This window comes from Erpetoichthys calabaricus, chromosome 11, assembly GCF_900747795.2.
Source record: "Erpetoichthys calabaricus chromosome 11, fErpCal1.3, whole genome shotgun sequence".
NCBI classification, from domain to species: Eukaryota; Metazoa; Chordata; class Cladistia; order Polypteriformes; family Polypteridae; genus Erpetoichthys; species Erpetoichthys calabaricus.
In genome coordinates this window covers 146681420-146700874 of record NC_041404.2, presented here as the reverse complement: position 1 = coordinate 146700874, position 19455 = coordinate 146681420, and the positions used below count along the sequence as shown (strand labels likewise).

At 44.7% G+C, this 19455-nt stretch overlaps 1 protein-coding gene across 2 annotated transcripts in view; it reads left to right on the top strand.

Annotated features, from left to right (window-relative positions):
* Positions 1-202: 202 nt before the first annotated feature.
* capn15 (calpain 15) overlaps positions 203-19455 on the top strand; it is an 82397-nt gene continuing 63144 nt past the window's right edge. The window contains exon 1 of one of the 2 annotated variants that reach the window (XM_028814278.2): positions 203-488. Coding sequence is in view for 1 of the 2 variants with exons in the window: in XM_028814277.2 (XP_028670110.1) it covers positions 19162-19430 (269 nt within the window). In the remaining variant the exon portion in view is untranslated. Of the gene's footprint in view, positions 489-17726; positions 19431-19455 lie in introns of those variants that run through there. The other variant, XM_028814277.2, reaches the window with a different exon arrangement.

The following is a 19455-nucleotide window of genomic DNA, read 5'->3' as shown; positions in this document are numbered from 1 at the left end:
TTGCATCCTAGAAATGGGAGGATTCTCTCTGACTTGGACATGTTGGCGATTGCGCACGTACGGAAAAAAAATGTGTATATCATGACTACAATCCCCAAAAGGCTTTGCGCTTTGCTGGCGCGCCAAACCGGACGTCTCGCAGGCTAGGCTGGAGGGGAGGGGTCAAGTCGGAGGTGGAGTCTGGCACCTTATTCACAAAAGGCTTTGCGACGTTTCAGGGGCGAAAGCTTGTGATACGAAATTCCTTTTGCGTCAAATGTACAAGCCTTTTTTGCCCATAATAATGGCACTTCCTGGAATATGTGGGAGATACAAATGCGGTTTAGGAAGACTAGAGCCCAGTCCGAGCAGCTTTTTGTAAAATCGGGAACAGGAGACAACAAGCTGTGCGCTGCTTCGGAGGAAAGCTAAAGCTGCCACCGCTCAGCGTCTGAACACCGGTGTAGCAGACAGAAACGAATTTGAAAAGCTTCTTGCTTCTTGGACAGGTAAGGCTGGATAAAGTATCGTTCGTGTCGTGCAAACTTGATGCAATCTGGCGCCGAGCTCGAAATGAGACAAGTGTTTCGGCAGGACGGCAAGTGAACCGGGCTGTTAACCTTTCAGAAAGTGAAAAGCCATTAATGTAGGAGATAATCGCTTGACACGATTTGCCCTTCGTGGCTCCTTCACACGAAAGCTGGGTTCTGAGATTGCAATCTTATGGAGCACCTGTCCAACTTTGAGTGACTCGTCCCCTCAGAGTTGTGTAATTCTGTCAAGTAGTCGCGTGAGGAGGACCCGCGGAGAAGTCCGATTGACGGTGCGGTTCCGTGGCGGCATCGGCAGCGTCTTTCTTGGTTATTCGTTCAAAAAAGAGAAGAACAAGTCAAGTAAAGAGTACCGCCATTTACTCGTTTACCTTCCTGAATTCGTTTAGACACAGTGGGCTTAAGTAAGGAAGGAGCAGAGTCTGACGTGGGCGCCCCATCTATGGCAGAAAACCTGGTTTAGCCCCCCACCCTTTGGGCGGTAGGGGGGCTTTAATAGCGATGCCAGTGAAGATTGTTGGAGGGACATTGGAACCCGGAAATCTAGAGCTGTGAGGATTATCGGAAGGTGCAACACGAGTATTATGTTCAGGTGACATAAAAGATGAAGGCGTTTACTGACTTAGCGGACACACCTATCCAAAGCGACTTACAAAGAGGCTGAAAATTTGTTAAGAATTAAGTGTTTCAGGACAAGCGTAGGGAATTCATTATCACATGCAGTGCTTTATACCAAGCAGAGAGACACATAAGTCATCGTCAATTAAACCAACATTCACCGCGCAAGAGTCTTCAGATGTTTCTTAAACACATTGAAACAGTCAGCAATTCAGGTGGAGGTGGGCAGTTCATTCCACCAGCTAGGAGTGACACGTGAAAAACGATGTCTAGATGGAGATCTGATGTCATGTAGAGTTGGTATCACAGCACTCCATTCATTAGCAGACCTGAAAGGGTGAGGAATACCTCACGAGTTTCTTCCATATATATTACTGTATATGCCAGGGGTCCCCAACTCTCGTCCTGGGAGGTTGCAGTGGCTGCAGGTTTTCATTCTAACCCTTTTCTTAATTAGTGACCTGTTTTTGCTCCTAATTCTTTTGAATTTTAATTGAATTGCTCTTAAACTCAGACCCCCTAATTGTTTCTTTTTCCTTAATTACCGGCCAAACAATAATGAGATACAAAATGAGCCAAAACACGACCAGCAAACTGTGACCATCACACAGTATCTGAAAATAAAGAAAGGTGAAGGTCTCAGGAATGCTGATCCACTCAAACCTCAACAATTTCAGAAATGTCTGCTATTGCACAATGAGAGCAGCAACAAGCTGTGGAATGAACGGGTGTAATGAATGACAAGACTTAGCATCTAATGAAGCAACTGGTGGGAGTTTGAGGCCCTGACTTAGTTGGTCTTCTGTCTGCTCACTCACTTCACATTTCATTTTCAAGGAAACAAATCTTAAAAAAACAAGTCAGTTACAGTTAATTCAAAAGAAGTTCATTAGCAGGAAAAAACAGGTTGCTAATTAAGAAAAGGGTTAGAATGAAAACCTGCAGCCACTGTGGCCCTCCAGGACTGGCGTTAGTGAGACCCCTGGACTACTCTGTAGGCCTGAAGGATTTGAACTTCATGTGTGTTGCTGCAGGGTGCCGGTGTAGTGACCTGCGCTTGTCCTAGCTGGCTGGACCCAAGAATCGTCTGTAGAGGCACAGGCAGGTGTAGAGAGTTGTTGTTGTCCAAATGTCCACCGTCTGGCCCTGAAGTTGTGCTGCGTCCTCTGTCAGACATGGCCTGGTCTTGTACGCAGTGAATCTGCCTGAACGAGAGACGCTGGCAATGTGGTCAGTGGTGATAGCTGGTCAAGGATCCCCACCCTGAGATTGTGTACTGAAATGGTGGGTGTTAATGATAATGAGATGAGCTTTACAGAAAGAGGAGCTGAGTAGGTAGATAGATACTTTATTAATCCCAAGGGGAAATTCACATACTCCAGCAGCAGCATACTGATACAAAAAACAATAATAAATTAAAGAGTGATAAAAATGCAGGTAAAAACAGACAATAACTTTGATTAATGTTTACCCCCCCTGGGTGGAACTGAAGAGTCGCATTGTTTGGGGAGGAACGATCTCCTCAGTCTGTCAGTGGAGCAGGACGGTGACAGCAGTCTGTCGCTGAAGCTGCTCCTCTGTCTGGAGATGATCCTGTTCAGTGGATGCAGTGGATTCTCCATAATTGATAGGAGTCTGCTCAGCGCCTGTCGCTCTGCCACGGATGTCAAACTGTCCAGCTCCGTGCCTATAATAGAGCCTGCCTTCCTCATCAGTTTGTCCAGGCGTGAGGCGTCCCTCTTCTTTATGCTGCCTCCCCAGCACACCACCACGTAGGAGAGGGCGCTCGCCACAACCGTCTGGTAGAACATCTGCAGCATCTTATTGCAGATGTTGAAGGATGCCAGTCTTCTAAGGAAGTATAGTTGGCTCTGTCCTCTTGCACAGAGCATCAGTATTGGCAGTCCAGTCCAATTTATCATCCAGCTGCACTCCCAGGTATTTATAGGTCTGCACCCTCTGCACACAGTCACCTCTGATGATCACGGGGTCCATGAGGGGCCTGGGCCTCCTAAAATCCACCACCAGCTCCTTGGTTTTGCTGGTGTTCAGGTGTAGGAGGTTTGAGTCGCACCATTTAACAAAGTCCTTGATTAGGTCCCTATACTCCTCCTCCTGCCCACTCCTGATGCAGCCCACGATAGCAGTGTCGTCAGTGAACTTTTGCACGTGGCAGGACTCCGAGTTGTATTCGAAGTCTGATGTATATAAGCTGAACAGGACCGGAGAAAGTACAGTCCCCTGTGGCACTCCTGTGCTGCTGACCACAATGTCAGACCTGCAGTTCCCGAGACGCACATACTGAGGTCTGTCTGTAAGATAGTCCACGATCCATGCCACCAGGTATGAGTCTACTCCCATCTCTGTCAGCTTGTCCCTAAGGAGCAGAGTAGAAGGCCTGGCTGGGATACCAAGGAGCTTAGTCTGCCAGGCTGAGCCAGAGAAGGTGGTCCTTCTAGTCCGAGACTGTGTCACCCGCTGGAGGGGGTGACAGACATCTCTGTGTGTCACCAACGTAGTACCACTGACGTGAGAGTACCCATGGGGCTGGGTGGCAGGACCGAGTGAGGTGGTTTCAAGTCCAGGTTATTTCTGTAGCACTTTTTAAACAATACAAAGTTGACTGAACCAACATTAGAATTCAAGAGCAGATCAGAAACCTGACCCGTTAGAACAAAAGGAGTTGAGAAAAATGCTGATGGTTAACAACCATAAAGAGAAGTAAACAACAAAGTGTAGCACCTGGCGCTTTATCATCTCATGGCAGCCCTGGCGCCCTTTAAAGAAATTTAAAAGTGAAACCTGCAGCATGAAGGATCAGGCCGAAGTCAATGGAGGACAGCAAGCTGCAGTGACGTGGGAACGGTTGGTGGCCATTGTAGGAGATTCTGTGAGGAAAAAGGCGCACAAAACGGTCGGCACCAAGGGGCATCATGTTAATGTTACATTATCATCATCATCATCATCATCACTGGTTTAGCAGACAATTTGCTGGGTTTACCCAGGTTGGCCAGTTTCCCTGTGAAAAAAGGGATGTGGACAAATTTGTTGGTACCTCTCCACACAAAAAGAGGACCCCACAGTTGTTTCTGAAATAATCTGAAACTGCTAAAAGTGATTGTCACCCATCATTGTTTATTCCGTATTTAACAAAAAAAAAATGAGACTCTGCTTTAGAAATTTGATTCAGAAGAATATTTCAAATAACGACACACGTGAAAATGGCGTGGACACAAATGATGGGGACCCTTAACTTCCTGTTTGGAGAGTTTGCAGTCCCTGCGATTCCTGGAGCTCTGCGTGAGTCTTCTGCTCCTGGCCACAGGTCATTTGGCCCACTTGTTCCAGCTGGGTCAGCTTTGAAGGGGGTCTTCCTTCTCCAGACGGTCTCTTTCAGTTCTCTCCATTGATATTTGGTGGGATTCAGATCAGGGCTCCCAAGTTGGCCTTCACAACAGGCCGATGTTGTTCTCCATTCTTGGGTGCTTTTAGCTGTGTGTTTTGGCTCCTTCTCCTGTTGGAGGATTGGTGACCTACAACTGAGACAGGACGTTTCACTCCAGAATGTCATCGTTTTATTGTTCCCGTGCCACAGGCAGCAAAGCAGCCCTAAAATATCACCAAGCTGCCTCCGTGTTTCACAACAGGTGTGGTGTTCTTCTCTTTGAAAGCTTCTGTTTTTTCATCTGTGGACATAGAGCTGGTCTGACGTAACAAAAAGCTCCAGTTGCGTCTCCTCTGTCCAAAGGACATCCTCCCAGACGCATTGGGGGCTTGTCAATGCACATTGTACCAAATTCCAGTCTGGCTTTTTTTGTGTGGAGTCCTCCTGGGTTTTCTTCCATTGAGCCCACTGATGGTGAGCTAAGACACTGATGGACCCTGACCTTGGTGCTCAGCTTGTGTCTCTTTCTTTAGAAGTTGGCCTTAGCTTTTTGTGTCTCACTTTCATTCTGCCCATTCTGGAGTTGATTTTCTCCTTGCGGCTGCATCTGAGGAGGTTGGCTACAGTCCTGTGGACCTTAAACTTCTTAATAACTAGGGGGCTTCACCCTCTACCCCGCCTGTGTGTAACTTAATGTCTCTTCCGCTCGTCTCTCTGTGGATTTCACTATCACCAAACAACAAATCTGTTATTTCTCACAGATACGCCTCTTCATTGGGAAGAAACGCGAATTAGAAGATCTACAAGTCTCCGACTTAAAGTTCGATTTCTTTTTGCTGTTCCGTTACTTCACAGAGTAATAATTTCCGTTTGTTTGTTTGTGCTAATTCGATCTTTCCTATCATTTTTTGGAGACTTTCGAATTTTAGTACTGTCATTATCTCTAACCTGCTCTGCATGTGTACCGCGCCCAACATTTTTGAACCTCTTTACAACGTTCTACTTTGTCTTCTACTCTTTGTCTTTTATTTCTGACCCCGACTGGACCTGCGAGGTTTTCAATTCCACGCGGTCCGGACTGATTACTTTCCTTATTTTCAGAATTTGGACAACGCGCGGCTCTGTCTTCTTCACTCAGTCATTGACATGTCGTCTAGATCAGGGGGTCTCAGTGTCGGTCCTGGGCGCCCACTGTGGCTGCAGGTTTTTGTTCCAACCAGCTTCTGTTTTTAATTGGAGTCCTGGGCTAATTAAGTGAACTGTTATTTGTCAAATTCTGTGTTTTGGAAGAAATGTAGAAATTAGAAAACTAAGTTTGGTATATTAAAATGTACCAAGCAGTTATATTGGAATAATGGATTTTGTTTTCTTTTTAACAATATTTTCATCTTGATTTTCATTCTGTTTTTTACAGTGTTCTAATTGTTTAATTAATTCATTATTTTCTAAATAGTGGGTCTAACGCTGAAGTAGTTGCAGCCTTGTTGTTTGCCTGGCTGTCTGCTCTGCTCATTTTTAATTGTCATTATTAGGATACAATGAAGGGAGCAAACTGCACAGAGAAAGGGCAAAATAGAATGAAATCAACAAAAGGTTGTTAAACATTTAAATCTCTAGCAAAAGCAGAAATATTCCTAAATGACTTATAAATGTAAAACATGCTGCGGTGCTTTCTTAATGACGAATAAGTGAAGAGAAAAAAAAATGTCTGCTAATTAATTGAGCTCAGTGTTATCAGATGTTGTCACTGATTAGGAATCTGGTTGGAACAAAAACCTGAAGCCACAGTGGGCCCCCCAGGACCGACATTGAGAACCCCTGATCTAGAACGTATAAAATTATTAAAATTTATAAGAGCTGAGAGCGCAGGACGTGTGTCTGCCAAAAGCATTGACACGACTGAGAGGTTAGATGACCGCGGCCTGGTTTGAAAATGGCTGTATGTCACCGTCTCACGGCACTGGCTTCCAAAGGTTGTACACTGCATCCAGAAAGTTTTTGTTATGTTACAGCCTTATTCCAAAATGGATTAAATTCATTTTTTTCCTCAGAATTCTGCACACAACACCCCATAATGACAATGTGAAAAAAGTTTACTTGAGGTTTTTGCAAATTTATTAAAAATAAAAAAAATTGAGAAAGCACATGTACATAAGTATTCACAGCCTTTGCCATGAAGCTCCAAATTGAGCTCAGGTGCATCCTGTGTCCCCTGATCATCCTTGAGATGTTTCTGCAGCTTCATTGGAGTCCACCTGTGGTAAATTCAGTTGACTGGACATGATTTGGAAAGGCACACACCTGTCTATATAAGGTCCCACAGTTGACAGTTCATGTCAGAGCACAAACCAAGCATGAAGTCAAAGGAATTGTCTGTAGACCTCTGAGACAGGATTGTCTCGAGGCACAAATCTGGGGAAGGTTACAGAAAAATTTCTGCTGCTTTGAAGGTCCCAATGAGCACAGTGGCCTCCATCATCCGTGAGTGGAAGAAGTTCGAAACCACCAGGACTCTTCCTAGAGCTGGCCGGCCATCTCAACTGAGCGATCGGGGCAGAAGGGCCTTAGTTAGGGAGGTGATCAAGAACCCAATGGTCACTCTGTCAGAGCTCCAGAGGTCCTCTGTGGAGAGAGGAGAACCTTCCAGAAGGACAACCATCTCTGCAGCAATCCACCAATCAGGCCTGTATGGTAGAGTTGCCAGACGGAAGCTACTCCTTAGTAAAAGGCACATGGCAGCCCACCTGGAGTTTGCCAAAAGGCACCTGAAGGACTCTCAGACCATGAGAAAGAAAATTCTCTGGTCTGATGAGACAAAGATTGAACTCTTTGGTGTGAATGCCAGGCGTCACGTTTGGAGGAAACCAGGCACCGCTCATCACCAGGCCAATACCATCACTACAGTGAAGTATGGTGGTGGTAGCATCATGCTGTGGGGATGTTTTTCAGCGGCTGGGACTGGGAGACTAGTCAGGATAAAGGGAAAGATGACTGCAGCAATGTACAGAGACATCCTGGATGAAAACCTGCTCCAGAGCGCTGTTGACCTCAGACTGGGGCGACGGTTCATCTTTCAGCAGGACAACGACCCTAAGCACACAGCCAAGATATCAAAGGAGTGGCTTCAGGTCAACTCTGTGAATGTCCTTGAGTGGCCCAGCCAGAGCCCAGACTTGAATCTGATTGAACATCTCTGGAGATCTTAAAATGGCTGTGCACCGACGCTTCCCATCCAACCTGATGGAGCCTGAGAGGTGCTGTAAAGAGGAATGGGCCAAACTGGCCAAGGATAGGTGTGCCAAGCTTGTGGCATCATATTCATAAAGACTTGAGGCTGGAATTGCTGCCAAAGGTGCATCGACAAAGTATTGAGCAAAGGCTGTGAATACTTATGTACATGGGATTTCTCAGTTTTTTTATTTTTAATAAATTTGCAAAAACCTCAAGTAAACTTCTTTCACGTTGTCATTATGGGGTGTTGTGTGTAGAATTCTGAGGAAAAAAATGAATTTAATCCATTTTGGAATAAGGCTGTAACATAACAAAATGTGGAAAAAGTGATGCGCTGGGAGTACTTTCTGGATGCACTGTAAGTATGACGTGACTTGAAAGAATCTTGTGTTAAAAGTCTACGTCTCGCACAGGGCTGTGGAGTCGGTAGATAAATCCTTCGACTCTGACTCCTCTGTATTTAATATTCTAATGTGTTTTACATGTTGATTGAAGGAAGTCCGCATACACGCCATTTAACTACAGAACTACTGGCTAGGAAGCCGGCTCTCTACCGTATTGGCCATTTTAAACAAAAGACAAGAACCCCTGAACACACATCAGGCCATCACACACACCTCCACCTACATCATTACACTTGTTTACACTCAGATTAACTTGTTAGACACATTATATCTGAAATAAAATGAAAACACTTTTTGTAATGTGCCATAGTCCAGATTACAATATGTGAATGTCAGGTTGCACAATCGCTCATCTGAACTTCACACTAATAGTAACACAGCTATGCACTGGGCTTTATTCTTACAACAGAGGAGTACTTAATTAGGACTGCTGTTTGTGAAATGGGACATTTGAACCTGCTGTATTTTTTTTTTTTTTCATTTTAATTTATATTTATTAGGAGTCGGAGTCAGTACATTTCTGCTGACTCCAGGTACCCAAAACCGTCTCCAACTCCACAGCCCTGGTCTCGTGGGACTTCATTTGAAAAGTCTCTTCAAAAAGTTGCATCTCGTCCTAAGATTTTTTCTTTATTATAATAGAGAGATCTTTGTAACTGTTTTCGTGGGGACAGCAAGCTGCTTGGAGATGATGGTCTTGTGGGCTTTGCCTTTCATGTGCGTGTCTATCGTTGTCTTTCTGATCTCCTCAGACAATTCTCTCCTTTGCTTTCTCTGGTCTAAGCTCAGTGTGGCACACGCGACTTGCCTCCATTTAAGTAGTCGGACTGACTGATTGCACGATTTGAAGACTTGTGTGACACGAATTCAAGAAAACGGCAAGTTTGGGGGAAAACAAAAATCACTCCAATCCAATTCTTTAGGATCTTTTTAAACAAATGTGTCCAGGCTGTTTTAGAAGATCTTTGTAGAATAAGCCCCACTTGATCTCTTGTCACAGTTGCTTTGTGTTACTCGATGACATGTCAGACGCATGCAGGTACCCAGGGGACCATTGCTTGTCACTTTTCAGGAAGCACACACCGCACTTTTTTTTTCTCAATGAGGTGACCATAAAATTTTAATTTTTTCTGTTTTGGCAACAGCTTCTTTTGTTTTCAACAGGAGAAAGTCCAGCTTGACACTGAAGACATCGCCGATCTAACTTTGCCAAGTGTGGTGGTCTTCAAAGAGTCACCGATGTAAGAATGTGAAAGCAATGCTTTTGTGTGCTTGGAAGTCTTCACTACTTGGCCATCTTCTCGATTGTCGCCCAGCGTTGTTGCATTGTGTGTCCTGGACTTTGTCTTGCATGCCAGTGTGCCCTCGTGTTTGTCGTCTGCTCAGTCGCTCCATATTTAGGATGACACCCCGCTTGTCAGTGCTGTTCAGGGTCTTACTGGAGGGGATGTGTGACCAAACCGAAGGCGACACATAAACAGCAGTAAGCTCTCCATGCGATTGTCTGTGTGGTCCCACACATGGCGCTTGGCATATGGCTGTGCTCTTCCTCTTCTCCTTCCTGTTATGGTGTTTGCTGTCACGTAATTGGCTGCTGTGATTTGCTTGATGCTCAGCAGATGCCGCTGCTCTTCTTTTTCTTTCCAACATGACACTTGGCTTTGCGATCACTTTGCTGTTATAAACTCACAACCACGGGTCACTTTGCTGACGTTGCTGCCACCTGAAATTTTTTGAACTTCTGGACCGTTTTGCGTCATAGGCCTTTGATCAAGGCCAAGATCAGGGTTCTAGCCCAGTAATTCCCGAGTAATCGTATGACAGACGGACCTCACCAGCCTCCTTAATAAAAGTATTTATATGTGTGTGTGTCTGTGTGTTGGTCCAGTGGCGCTGTCTCTGTTTTATGCCATTTGATATGGGATTTGTAAAAGCAGTGCAGTGAACCTTTGAGATTTGCTTAACCCGAGATGCCAGGCAATGCCGGCAACAATAGTGGAAGGTGGCCTTCAACTGAGATGTGAAGGAACTTCTATCCACATGTTGTTCATCTACAAGTAAAAGAAAGACAGAAAGATCCTCTTTTTCTGATCTGCTAATGGCCACAGACAAGCTTGTCAACCTTGGGTTCAAGTTTAAGTGCGGTGCCAGGGTAGGTCGGCTGGGAATTGATGCATTTAAGAAATGGCGTCCCGAGTGAAACCTCAGACCTTAAGAGCATTTGATACTTCCTGCCATGAGTGCCACGCATCTTCAGTACTTCATAGTGAATGACAGTAAATAAACACACAGTTTGGTATTTTATGAAGGTTTGCATTCTTTTTAAAATGTGGGCACTGGCAGAAGGTGACTCCTGTGGAACTGGGCATTAAGTCTGTGAAGGGGAATGAACAAATCTCTTTTATATAGCACCTTACTGCCATCAATTCCATACAAATTTGCTTTACAAGTATAAACCATCTATCCATCCATTTACTAACCCACTTGAGCGCGGGGGCATAGCAGACAGTGCCAGTCCTAACAGCACTGAGTGTAAGGCAGGAGCCGACTGTGGATGGGATGCCAGTCTGCTATACAAGAGGCGCACACAAAGACGTGGGGACAGATAAGAGCCACAGCCTGGGATGAGGGAGGAAAACCTGCAGAGACACAAAGCGAATGCCCAGACCCCACACAGATGAGCCCCCTGGAGCTGTGGGACGACCGTTTGGTGCCATGTATTGTTCTCATAAAGGACAACTTCTGAGCGCTTTACACTCACTTCCTTTTTATTATTTTTTTGTTCTCCTAACACGTGAGTACGAGAACACCCCCCCCATGTGATACACAGTTTGACTCGCTATGTATGACGGTGAGCTTTTTGAAACCCCCCCCCCCCCCTTTTTTTTTTTTCCCTCCTAGGCTTGGATTAGTAAGCAAGTGGTGCGCCATTTTATGCTCTTTTGAGGTTGCTGATGACAAATATGATTATAGTCTCAATATTTGATTCTGTACCGGTGGTCCTAGCCCTCTAACAGCCACTACCAGAAGGTTAAACATCGGCATGTGGGGTATCATTTTAGAGTCTTTCAAGGTCAGCGATTACAAATATGAGGTTTCATTTGATTTTTGACCCTTGACTAGTGATCTGGCCCCAGCCATTACAGTACAATTGAGAATATTTAGTCTTTAAATGCTTAAATTGAAGCACACATTTTTATACTTCAAATATTTAACATGATTTTATGTACCTCGTGAAGTAAATCCTTACATTTCTTATGAATGCCCCAAATTAGGGCGGCCTACACTAATTCAGACTTCTTATACTTGACTGGCTGTGCTACTCGTCTAAGACGGGTTGAACTCTAAGCAATCAACTGTAGACCTCAGCGTTAACACGTGTGCAGTGCACCATCTATTGGAATGTATTGTGTAATGCGTGTAGTAATATAATGCGTCACATTTTTCATTCCAACCAGTGGTACATCACAAGCATTTGTGGTAATAAAATACATTGCTACAAATGCTTGTGATGCGCCATCTGCTGGAATGACAAATGTAATGCATATGTCTCTGTTATATGCCATTTGATGTGGGATTTGTCAACGCAGTGTGAATATGTGTGATGCAACATCTGTTGGAATGAGAAATGTCACACATTGTATTATTACAACTGTTTGTGATTTGCCATCTGGAATGACTAATGCAGTGCATTGCACCTGTCTCTGTTATACGCCAATTGGTATGGCATTCCTAAAAGCAGTATTAATGTTTGATGTGCCATCTGCTGGAATGACGAATCTAAAGCATATATCTCTGTTATATGCCATTTGATGTGGGATTCATTAACACAGAGTGAATATTTATGATGTGACATCTGTTGTAATGAAAAATGTCACCCATTGTGTTATTACAACTGTTTGTGATTTGCCATCTGGAATGACTAATGCAGTGCAGTGCACCTGTCTCTGTTATATGCCAATTGGTATGGTATTCCTAAAAGCAGTATTAATGTTTGATGTGCCATCTGTTGGAATGACAAATGCCATGCATTTTATTACTACAAATATTTGTGATGTGCCATCTATTGTAATGATAAATGCAATATAATATCTCTGCTATAGGTCTTTTGGTATGGGGTTTATAAAAGCAGGGTTAATGTTTGTGATGTGCCATCTGCTGGAATGACAAATGCCATGCATTTTATTACTACAAATATTTGTGATGTGCCATCTATTGTAATGATAAATGCAATATAATATCTCTGCTATAGGTCTTTTGGTATGGGGTTTATAAAAGCAGGGTTAATGTTTGTGATGTGCCATCTGTTGGAATGACAAATGCAATGCATGCATCTACTGTATGCCATTTGGTATGGGGTTTGTAAAAGCAGGGTTAATGTTTGTGATGTGCCATCTGTTGGAATGACAAATGCAATGCATGCATCTACTGTATGCCATTTGGTATGGGGTTTGTAAAAGCAGTGTTAATGTTTGTGATGCACCATCTGTTGGAATGACAGACATAAAAGCAGGACAGACACACAGGTGCACAGAGTCTTGCCCTTTTGTTAAGGTGGATTCTTTCTGCTGTAGCTGTCTTGGAAGTCCTGCCTGTGCCCAGGTCTTCTTACATTTTTTTGCCCAGTATGCTCAGTAGAGGCCCGGAATCCACAAGGAAGGTTAGCTTTGTGTTTCTGGCCAAGCTGCCGAGGATAGACAGGAAGAGTTGGAGAGAAGCTGTGTGCTGCAGGTACTCGGCCGTTTTTGGAAGGACTTTCCTCAAAGGCCGGGTGCTGCAGGCTGCCTTATCTTAGCGTAGCACAGGCTGTCTTAACGGGGGTCAGCAACGGAGGAAAAAAGAAAAGATGCGTTTACACGCTTAAGTTACTTGCATGAAATATGAATGTGTGTCACCTGCCTTGATGCCCAGAAGGGTTTTAGCTTTCTTCTGAATGTGCTTACTGATACTCATCCCTTCTAGATGAGTATTTCCTTAAGTGTCTAATCTTTCACTTCATCTGGTATTTGGTGAGGGCCATCAGGGTGTGACAGACATTAAGATTGTGGGGAATCCCTGAAGACTGCAGCCGGATGGTAAAGACCGGTGACTGTTACTGCTTTAACTGCTCTTAAATAATACACGTTGGGAAGTTAAGGCAAAGAACATGGAGGACTGTAAGAACGAAGGGTGGTGCTTCTGTGTCACCACAGCACTGGCTAAAGGACCTCGGTGCACCTTGGTGACGTTTCTCATTGCAGCACCACTCTGACAATTCTGCTTGTTCATTTTCCTTTATCTATCATGGTGACGACATATTGCATGTTGGCTGGATATGTGAGTGTGACTGTCACTGTCAGGCACAGGTGACATTACTATCCAGCACCCCAGACTGTCCGGCTAGGCTCCAGATGGCCAGTCCTTCTACTTTTTTTTGTATGGTGTATTGTGTGCCATGGCTGCTTTCTCCTATGCTTGGCTGTGCACTGAAGCCCCTGACTCTCCATGCAGAAGCAATGCAGCCATTGTGCTAAGACCAGGATGTCCTAATCATCCTGATCCCCAAAGATGACTCTCTGACTTTCCAGCCTTTCACGCCATGGCTGTCTTTTTTAGTTTTATTTTGCTTGTGACGTAAGCCATTGTAAAGTGAACAAGAAGCCACTTTTGATGAGTCAGAGAGGCGTGCTGTGCTGCGGCTCAGAGGTGGGACTGACAGGAATGCACAACAGCCCAGTCGGCACAAGCAACGTCTTGTAGGCCATTCTACGGAAGACGACAAACTGCTTCTTCTTTATTTATCGGGAAGTTTACAAGTTAAAAAAACAAAACTCTTTCAGTATCGTGCGGACTGGCATTTGCCCAAGGCTCACCACTCTTACAACATTCCCATTTGACATGCAGTTTGAGGTGTTAATTCCCAGTATGCTGTTGGTGACGCTGGGCTGAGCTCCTGCAGCTCTCCAGCTGGAGTGTCCCAGGTGCGAGTCTTCCTCCACATTCACGGCATAAGTGTGCCATGCCATAGACTCAGCTGTTTCATGTAAGGGTTACTGCCAGTATAATCACCAGATTTCCATAATTCTGAACTGGACCAGTAGCTTAGAAGATGGAAGGACCGTTGAGGACAACTCGCACATGAAGCACTTGGCACAAAGCTTTGTTGGTTTGTGTTTCGTGTGATTCTAATAATCATTCTTTTTAGCCCTTTGGCAAATGGTTTAAAAAATAAAACCCCCCGTAGTTACTCCAACTCTCCCTGTACGGGTCAAGTCCCAGCCCATGAGGTGAGGTGGCTCATCCTCTTACTCGCTGGTATCCCACTCAAGGGCTCACCTCTGTCTCCCACTTCCTAAACTTTTCTTCCCAGTAAGGAAGCAGTTGCTACGGACTTCACTCTGTAAGCGTGTGGCCTTAAAGACAGAAGAACGTTAAGAAATCTGACAAAAACGGGAGGATTCAGTCATCGAGCTTGTTTGTTTAGTCACAAAGCGGAGTTGTCCCAAAATCTCTACCCAGATACTTCTTAGAGGTTCTCAAGGTTTCTGCTTGGCTCGGTAGTTTGTCGCAGATTCCCACAACTCTTTGTGTAAAGAAGGGCTTCCTGGCTTCAGTTCTAAATGTACTTCTCCTTAACTTCCACTAATGTCCTCGAGTACGGGATTCAAAATTAACCTGAAAGAATTTTGCTGGTTCAGCTTTATGAATGAATTGAGAAGACCAGGGTTAGGTCCCCACGCAGTCTCCTCTGCTCACACTAAACAGGTTTAGTTCTCCGAGTCTGTCACAGTAAGACACGTCCTCAAGTCCCATGATACACTTGGCCGCTCTGTTCTGCACAGCTTCAAGTGCGTCTTCCTCAGAACATAAGAATTGTGACAAACCAGGAGACCATTCAGTCCATTAGTCCCGCTAAGAGCTCAGCTGTCCCAAGTATCCCATCCTGATTCTTCTTAAAGGTTGTCAAAGGTTTCTGCTTCGACTCCATGACTCTGTAGTTTGTTTCGGATTCTCACAACTTCTTGTGTAAAGAGGCGCTCCCTGGCTTCAGTCCTCGATTCACTTCCCTTTAATTTCCACTCCTGTCCTTGAGTTCGTGACTCCCACTTAAGTTGAAAGCGTTCTGCCTTTGAGGATAATGAAGACCTGGACGAGACCCCCACGCAGTCTCCTCCGCTCAGACTGAACAGGTTTAATTCTCCGAGTCTGTCACAGTAAGACACGTCCTCAAGTCCCATGATGCACTTGGTTGCTCTCCTCTGCACAGCTTCAAGTGCTGCTTTGTCTTTCTTGTGCCGTGGTGACCAGAACTGCATACGGTACCCCAGAGGTGGTCTCACTAGTGCATTATATGTAATGAATTATTATTATTATTATATCCTGTCATTTATAGTCCTGATTTTATAATAATAATTCATTACATTTATATATTATGATCTAACCTAACATTTTTTTTTTTTGCTTTTTAATCACTTCTGTGTATCACCCACATGATGAAAACGTGTCAACATAAACCCTAAGAGGCTGCTCCCTGTAGCTCAGTATCTCCCATCTTGTATTTATAATTGACGTTCCTTTTGTCCCCGTGTAGCACTTTAAACTTTTCTATGTTAAAGGTGGCTTTACACCCCACTCCAGTGTCACTGCTAGGGGACGGACATTACTATTTTTGCTACAGTAACATCAGAAATTGACCTCCCTCCGGTGTTTCCTGCTGTCTTTGGACCCCCTGAGTCTTCAGATCATGGTTCCTGTTGTCATCGACCAAGGGAACACACTGGTGACAGTGGAAATGTTGGGGCACCAACCACGTCCCCCTTTTAAATATTTACAACATCCAAAAATAAACAAGTGCTCAATGGCACGTCGAATAAGAGCAAAACGTAAAGCAATACAAAACAGAAAATAAAGAAAGGGATTCAAGGTGTTTTCTTTGTGGGTTTTTTTCTTAATCTCCTGCTTGTTTTATTTCCTCATTTCAGTTTAAATTTGGTTGTTTTTGTGTACTGTTTTCCTATAATGTGAGTATATTGCTCTTTATTGGCTAATTATTTAATTAAGCGTTTTAATGAGACCCCTGATTAGGTAATTGCCCTCAGGTGGTGTAATTGGGTCAGCCTACACCACCTAAGGGCTTTGAATACTTTTGTTTGTCACACTTTAAACATTCACTTTAATGTGCCTTTGCCAGTGCTGGTCCACCCCCTGCACTACTGTAACTAAAGTCTGGATGGTACTTTCAATCACTACATCCACATTGGCAGTATTTTTGACCAACTGGGACAGCACTCAGGTGGTTTGAGTTCCACCTCTTGTGCAGATCCCACTGTGTGTCCTGGCATAGAGAGATGTCAAGGCTGCACCAGGCAAGCACAGGTGTTCCCCAAGGACCCTCTCGCCTTCTCCCTATACACCAGCTCCTCACTAGGCCCACTCATCCAGTCCCATGATTTCTCTTATCAGTGCTATGATACTCAGCTGTACCCGTCGCCAAGAGACCCCGATAAAGGACCACACAGTATCAGTTAAAATTTCTGCATGTCTCACTCATACTGCAACTGGGATGGAGGAACCCCAACTCCGGCACAACCTGGTAAAGATGGACTTTCTTGTTATCCCAGCTCATCAGTCTGTTCAGCTTAGCTCATTATTGCTAACACCTGCCAAGTCCATACACAAGTTTGGTTTTGGTGATCAATGACCAGCTGTCCTTCAGGAACTACGTTACAACGGTCTCTCTATACGGCACCCGCAAGATCAGATGGTATCTGACGAAGTATGCAGCACAACCCCAGTACCTGCACCAAGCAGCACATGATTTAAAATGCAGCGGCACGTCTGTTGTTTACCCAGCCCAGTCTCACACATGGCCCTCCTGTTTTCAAATCACTACTTTATGGCACATATTAAGTTCAAAGGCTTGATGCTTTCCTACAGTGTAGTCAGTGGGTCAGTGACACTTGTGAGGTCCTGTGTCCCCTCTCGACCACTTGGGTCTGCTGATGAACCTCCTACCTCTGGGTGGTATCAAACCTCAGTCCAGACTCTTCATGTGTAGTTAGTTCTTAGGGGGTGGGACGAGCTGCCCACTTCTGTTCGAACTTCTGAGTCCCTCAATGTGTTAAAGAAGCGTTGGAAGACTCTCATGTTTGGTGAGTTTCTGTCTAATTGCTGTCAGGTTTTCTAAACTAGGAATGGTAACTCGCTTGTATTTTGTTCTGTGCTCTTCTCATGTGATGATCGGTTCTGCCCCCTTCTCCTGTAGCACTGATGCTCAACTCGGTTATGTTGACCTCATTTGTAAGCCGCTTTGAATGAAAGCGTCGGCTACGCAAACAAATGTAAATGCCCTTTAGTTTTTTTCTCTTTATTAAAAGGATAATACATGTTATGCTGATAAACTATGCCTTACGTAGAATGAGGCATGCATCTGGGTGTCGGGTCTCGAGAATGTTTGACGAGAGTTTTCAAGCAGCGGGTCCCGACGTGCCGCCTCTCGCAGTGCTTGGCTCCAGGGCACAATGCGCGCCGCCGATGCGCGGGTCTCTCAAGGCCGGGTGCAGACGTCACGCGTCTCCATAACGCGTGCGCAGTCAGCTCTGCCGGCTCTACTGAAGAGGGCTGCGCTCCTCGCGGGATGTAGCGGCTGTTCCTAATCTCGAAGAAGAACCTATAAAGAAAAAGAAAGGCACGGCAAAAGCATCGTATCCGTGTGACCGAACGTCCCAAGGGCTGGCAACCCCTGGCGTTTTAATGGTTCGCCTTTATAAGTGCTAGAGAGCCTGTCGTCACTTACATACGAGGCCTCGGGCAAAAGTAGCGGACCCCGTCAGCGAGACGCCGACTGCACAGGACAGACGAGTCAAGAGCGTACGTAGGGAAAGTGCCTGGCGATGGCAGCCGGCGTGTGTAACAGCAGTTGGGGAAGAGTCTGCGTTATAAATAAACCAGGCAGCTGTTCATAAATTCATACTTGTGCATTGAATGCGGTGTCCGGCGAAGGGTGTGAAGAACAAGCAGGAGTGTCACCCCCAGCAGATGTGACGCATTTGAGGTATTGGCGACTGACCCGGCCATGCGGAGATAGATGGGCGCCGACAGTGCCAATGCCCATTTCTTTTACAGTGCAAAACGTCTCGGTGAATTATCATTTTTATGGCACCAGAATATTATACGATGGAAGTCCACAGAAATGAACCTTTTGGTGGTCAGGGAAACAATTTTGACGGTTCAGAGTGCTGAATGTCTGAGGTTTCCAAAATCCCTCTAATGCGAAAACTGTGCCAGCTCCAGTGACTCCTATTCAGTCTACAGGATGCTTCTATCCTTAATAATGTTTGTTTTTTCCAATTCTTGACGTTTCAAAGAGTAGCATGCATTATTAAAAATGTATGAATTATAATGAAATTGATTTTTGCCTTACCAGTTTCGCATGCTGTTGTTTTTTAAAAGCACGGATTTGTACATATTTTTATTTTTTCCTTCAGACAGCTGTGTGCAGAAGGATTAAATCTTTTTGTCAGACACTCGCAATAGTCACCGAGTAGGATGGCTCGGGATTTTAGAAAGTGATTCGTTTCATAAACGATCTAAAAGGTGGCAATCCTCACGGCTTTGATTAGTTAGGAAGCATAGACCCTTTTTCACAATTTTAAGTGCCAATTTCAAGGGGTTGTGCTTAATGTAAAGTTTTTTTTGTCAAAGTTAAAGAATTCACATTTTCTGAGACATTTATTTTATTCAATGCTACTAGCTTTTGAGCAGGTAGTTATGAAACACTGACTAAATTTTAAATGCAGATGAAAATATCCTGGCAGACGTTTCTCGAACTTCCCAGTGAACCTTTTTTTTTTTTTTTCTTTTTAATTTTTACCTGTGGACCATTTGGGGAACAACACGGTTATAAAATGCAGGTCAGTGGTGAAGAAACTAGCATCCCTGGCACTCTGGCATGGAATTCGAGTCCTGCGCAATATTATTTTTCTTGGTGTTTTTCACTGGCATCTAAAGATAGATGTTAGCTGAGTTGGACATCCTTTCTTGGGCACATTTAGTCACCCAGGTGCCTTTCACCCCATTCCCAGCTATTGGCCAGGAGGCCATGGGTAGCTCTGCTTCTTCGTTGACTGCAGAGACTGAGTCGGATCATGGATTTCGCAACAACAGTTTCCATTCTGGCCCATCAGTGGGTTGGCTCAGGAACAGCCATAGCAGTCCAATATGGGGTACGTCCTTTGTATCCCAACAACAGGCGGTGCAGCCTTCACCACGCAGGGAGAGAAGGTAAGGATGAAAACTTGACCCATAT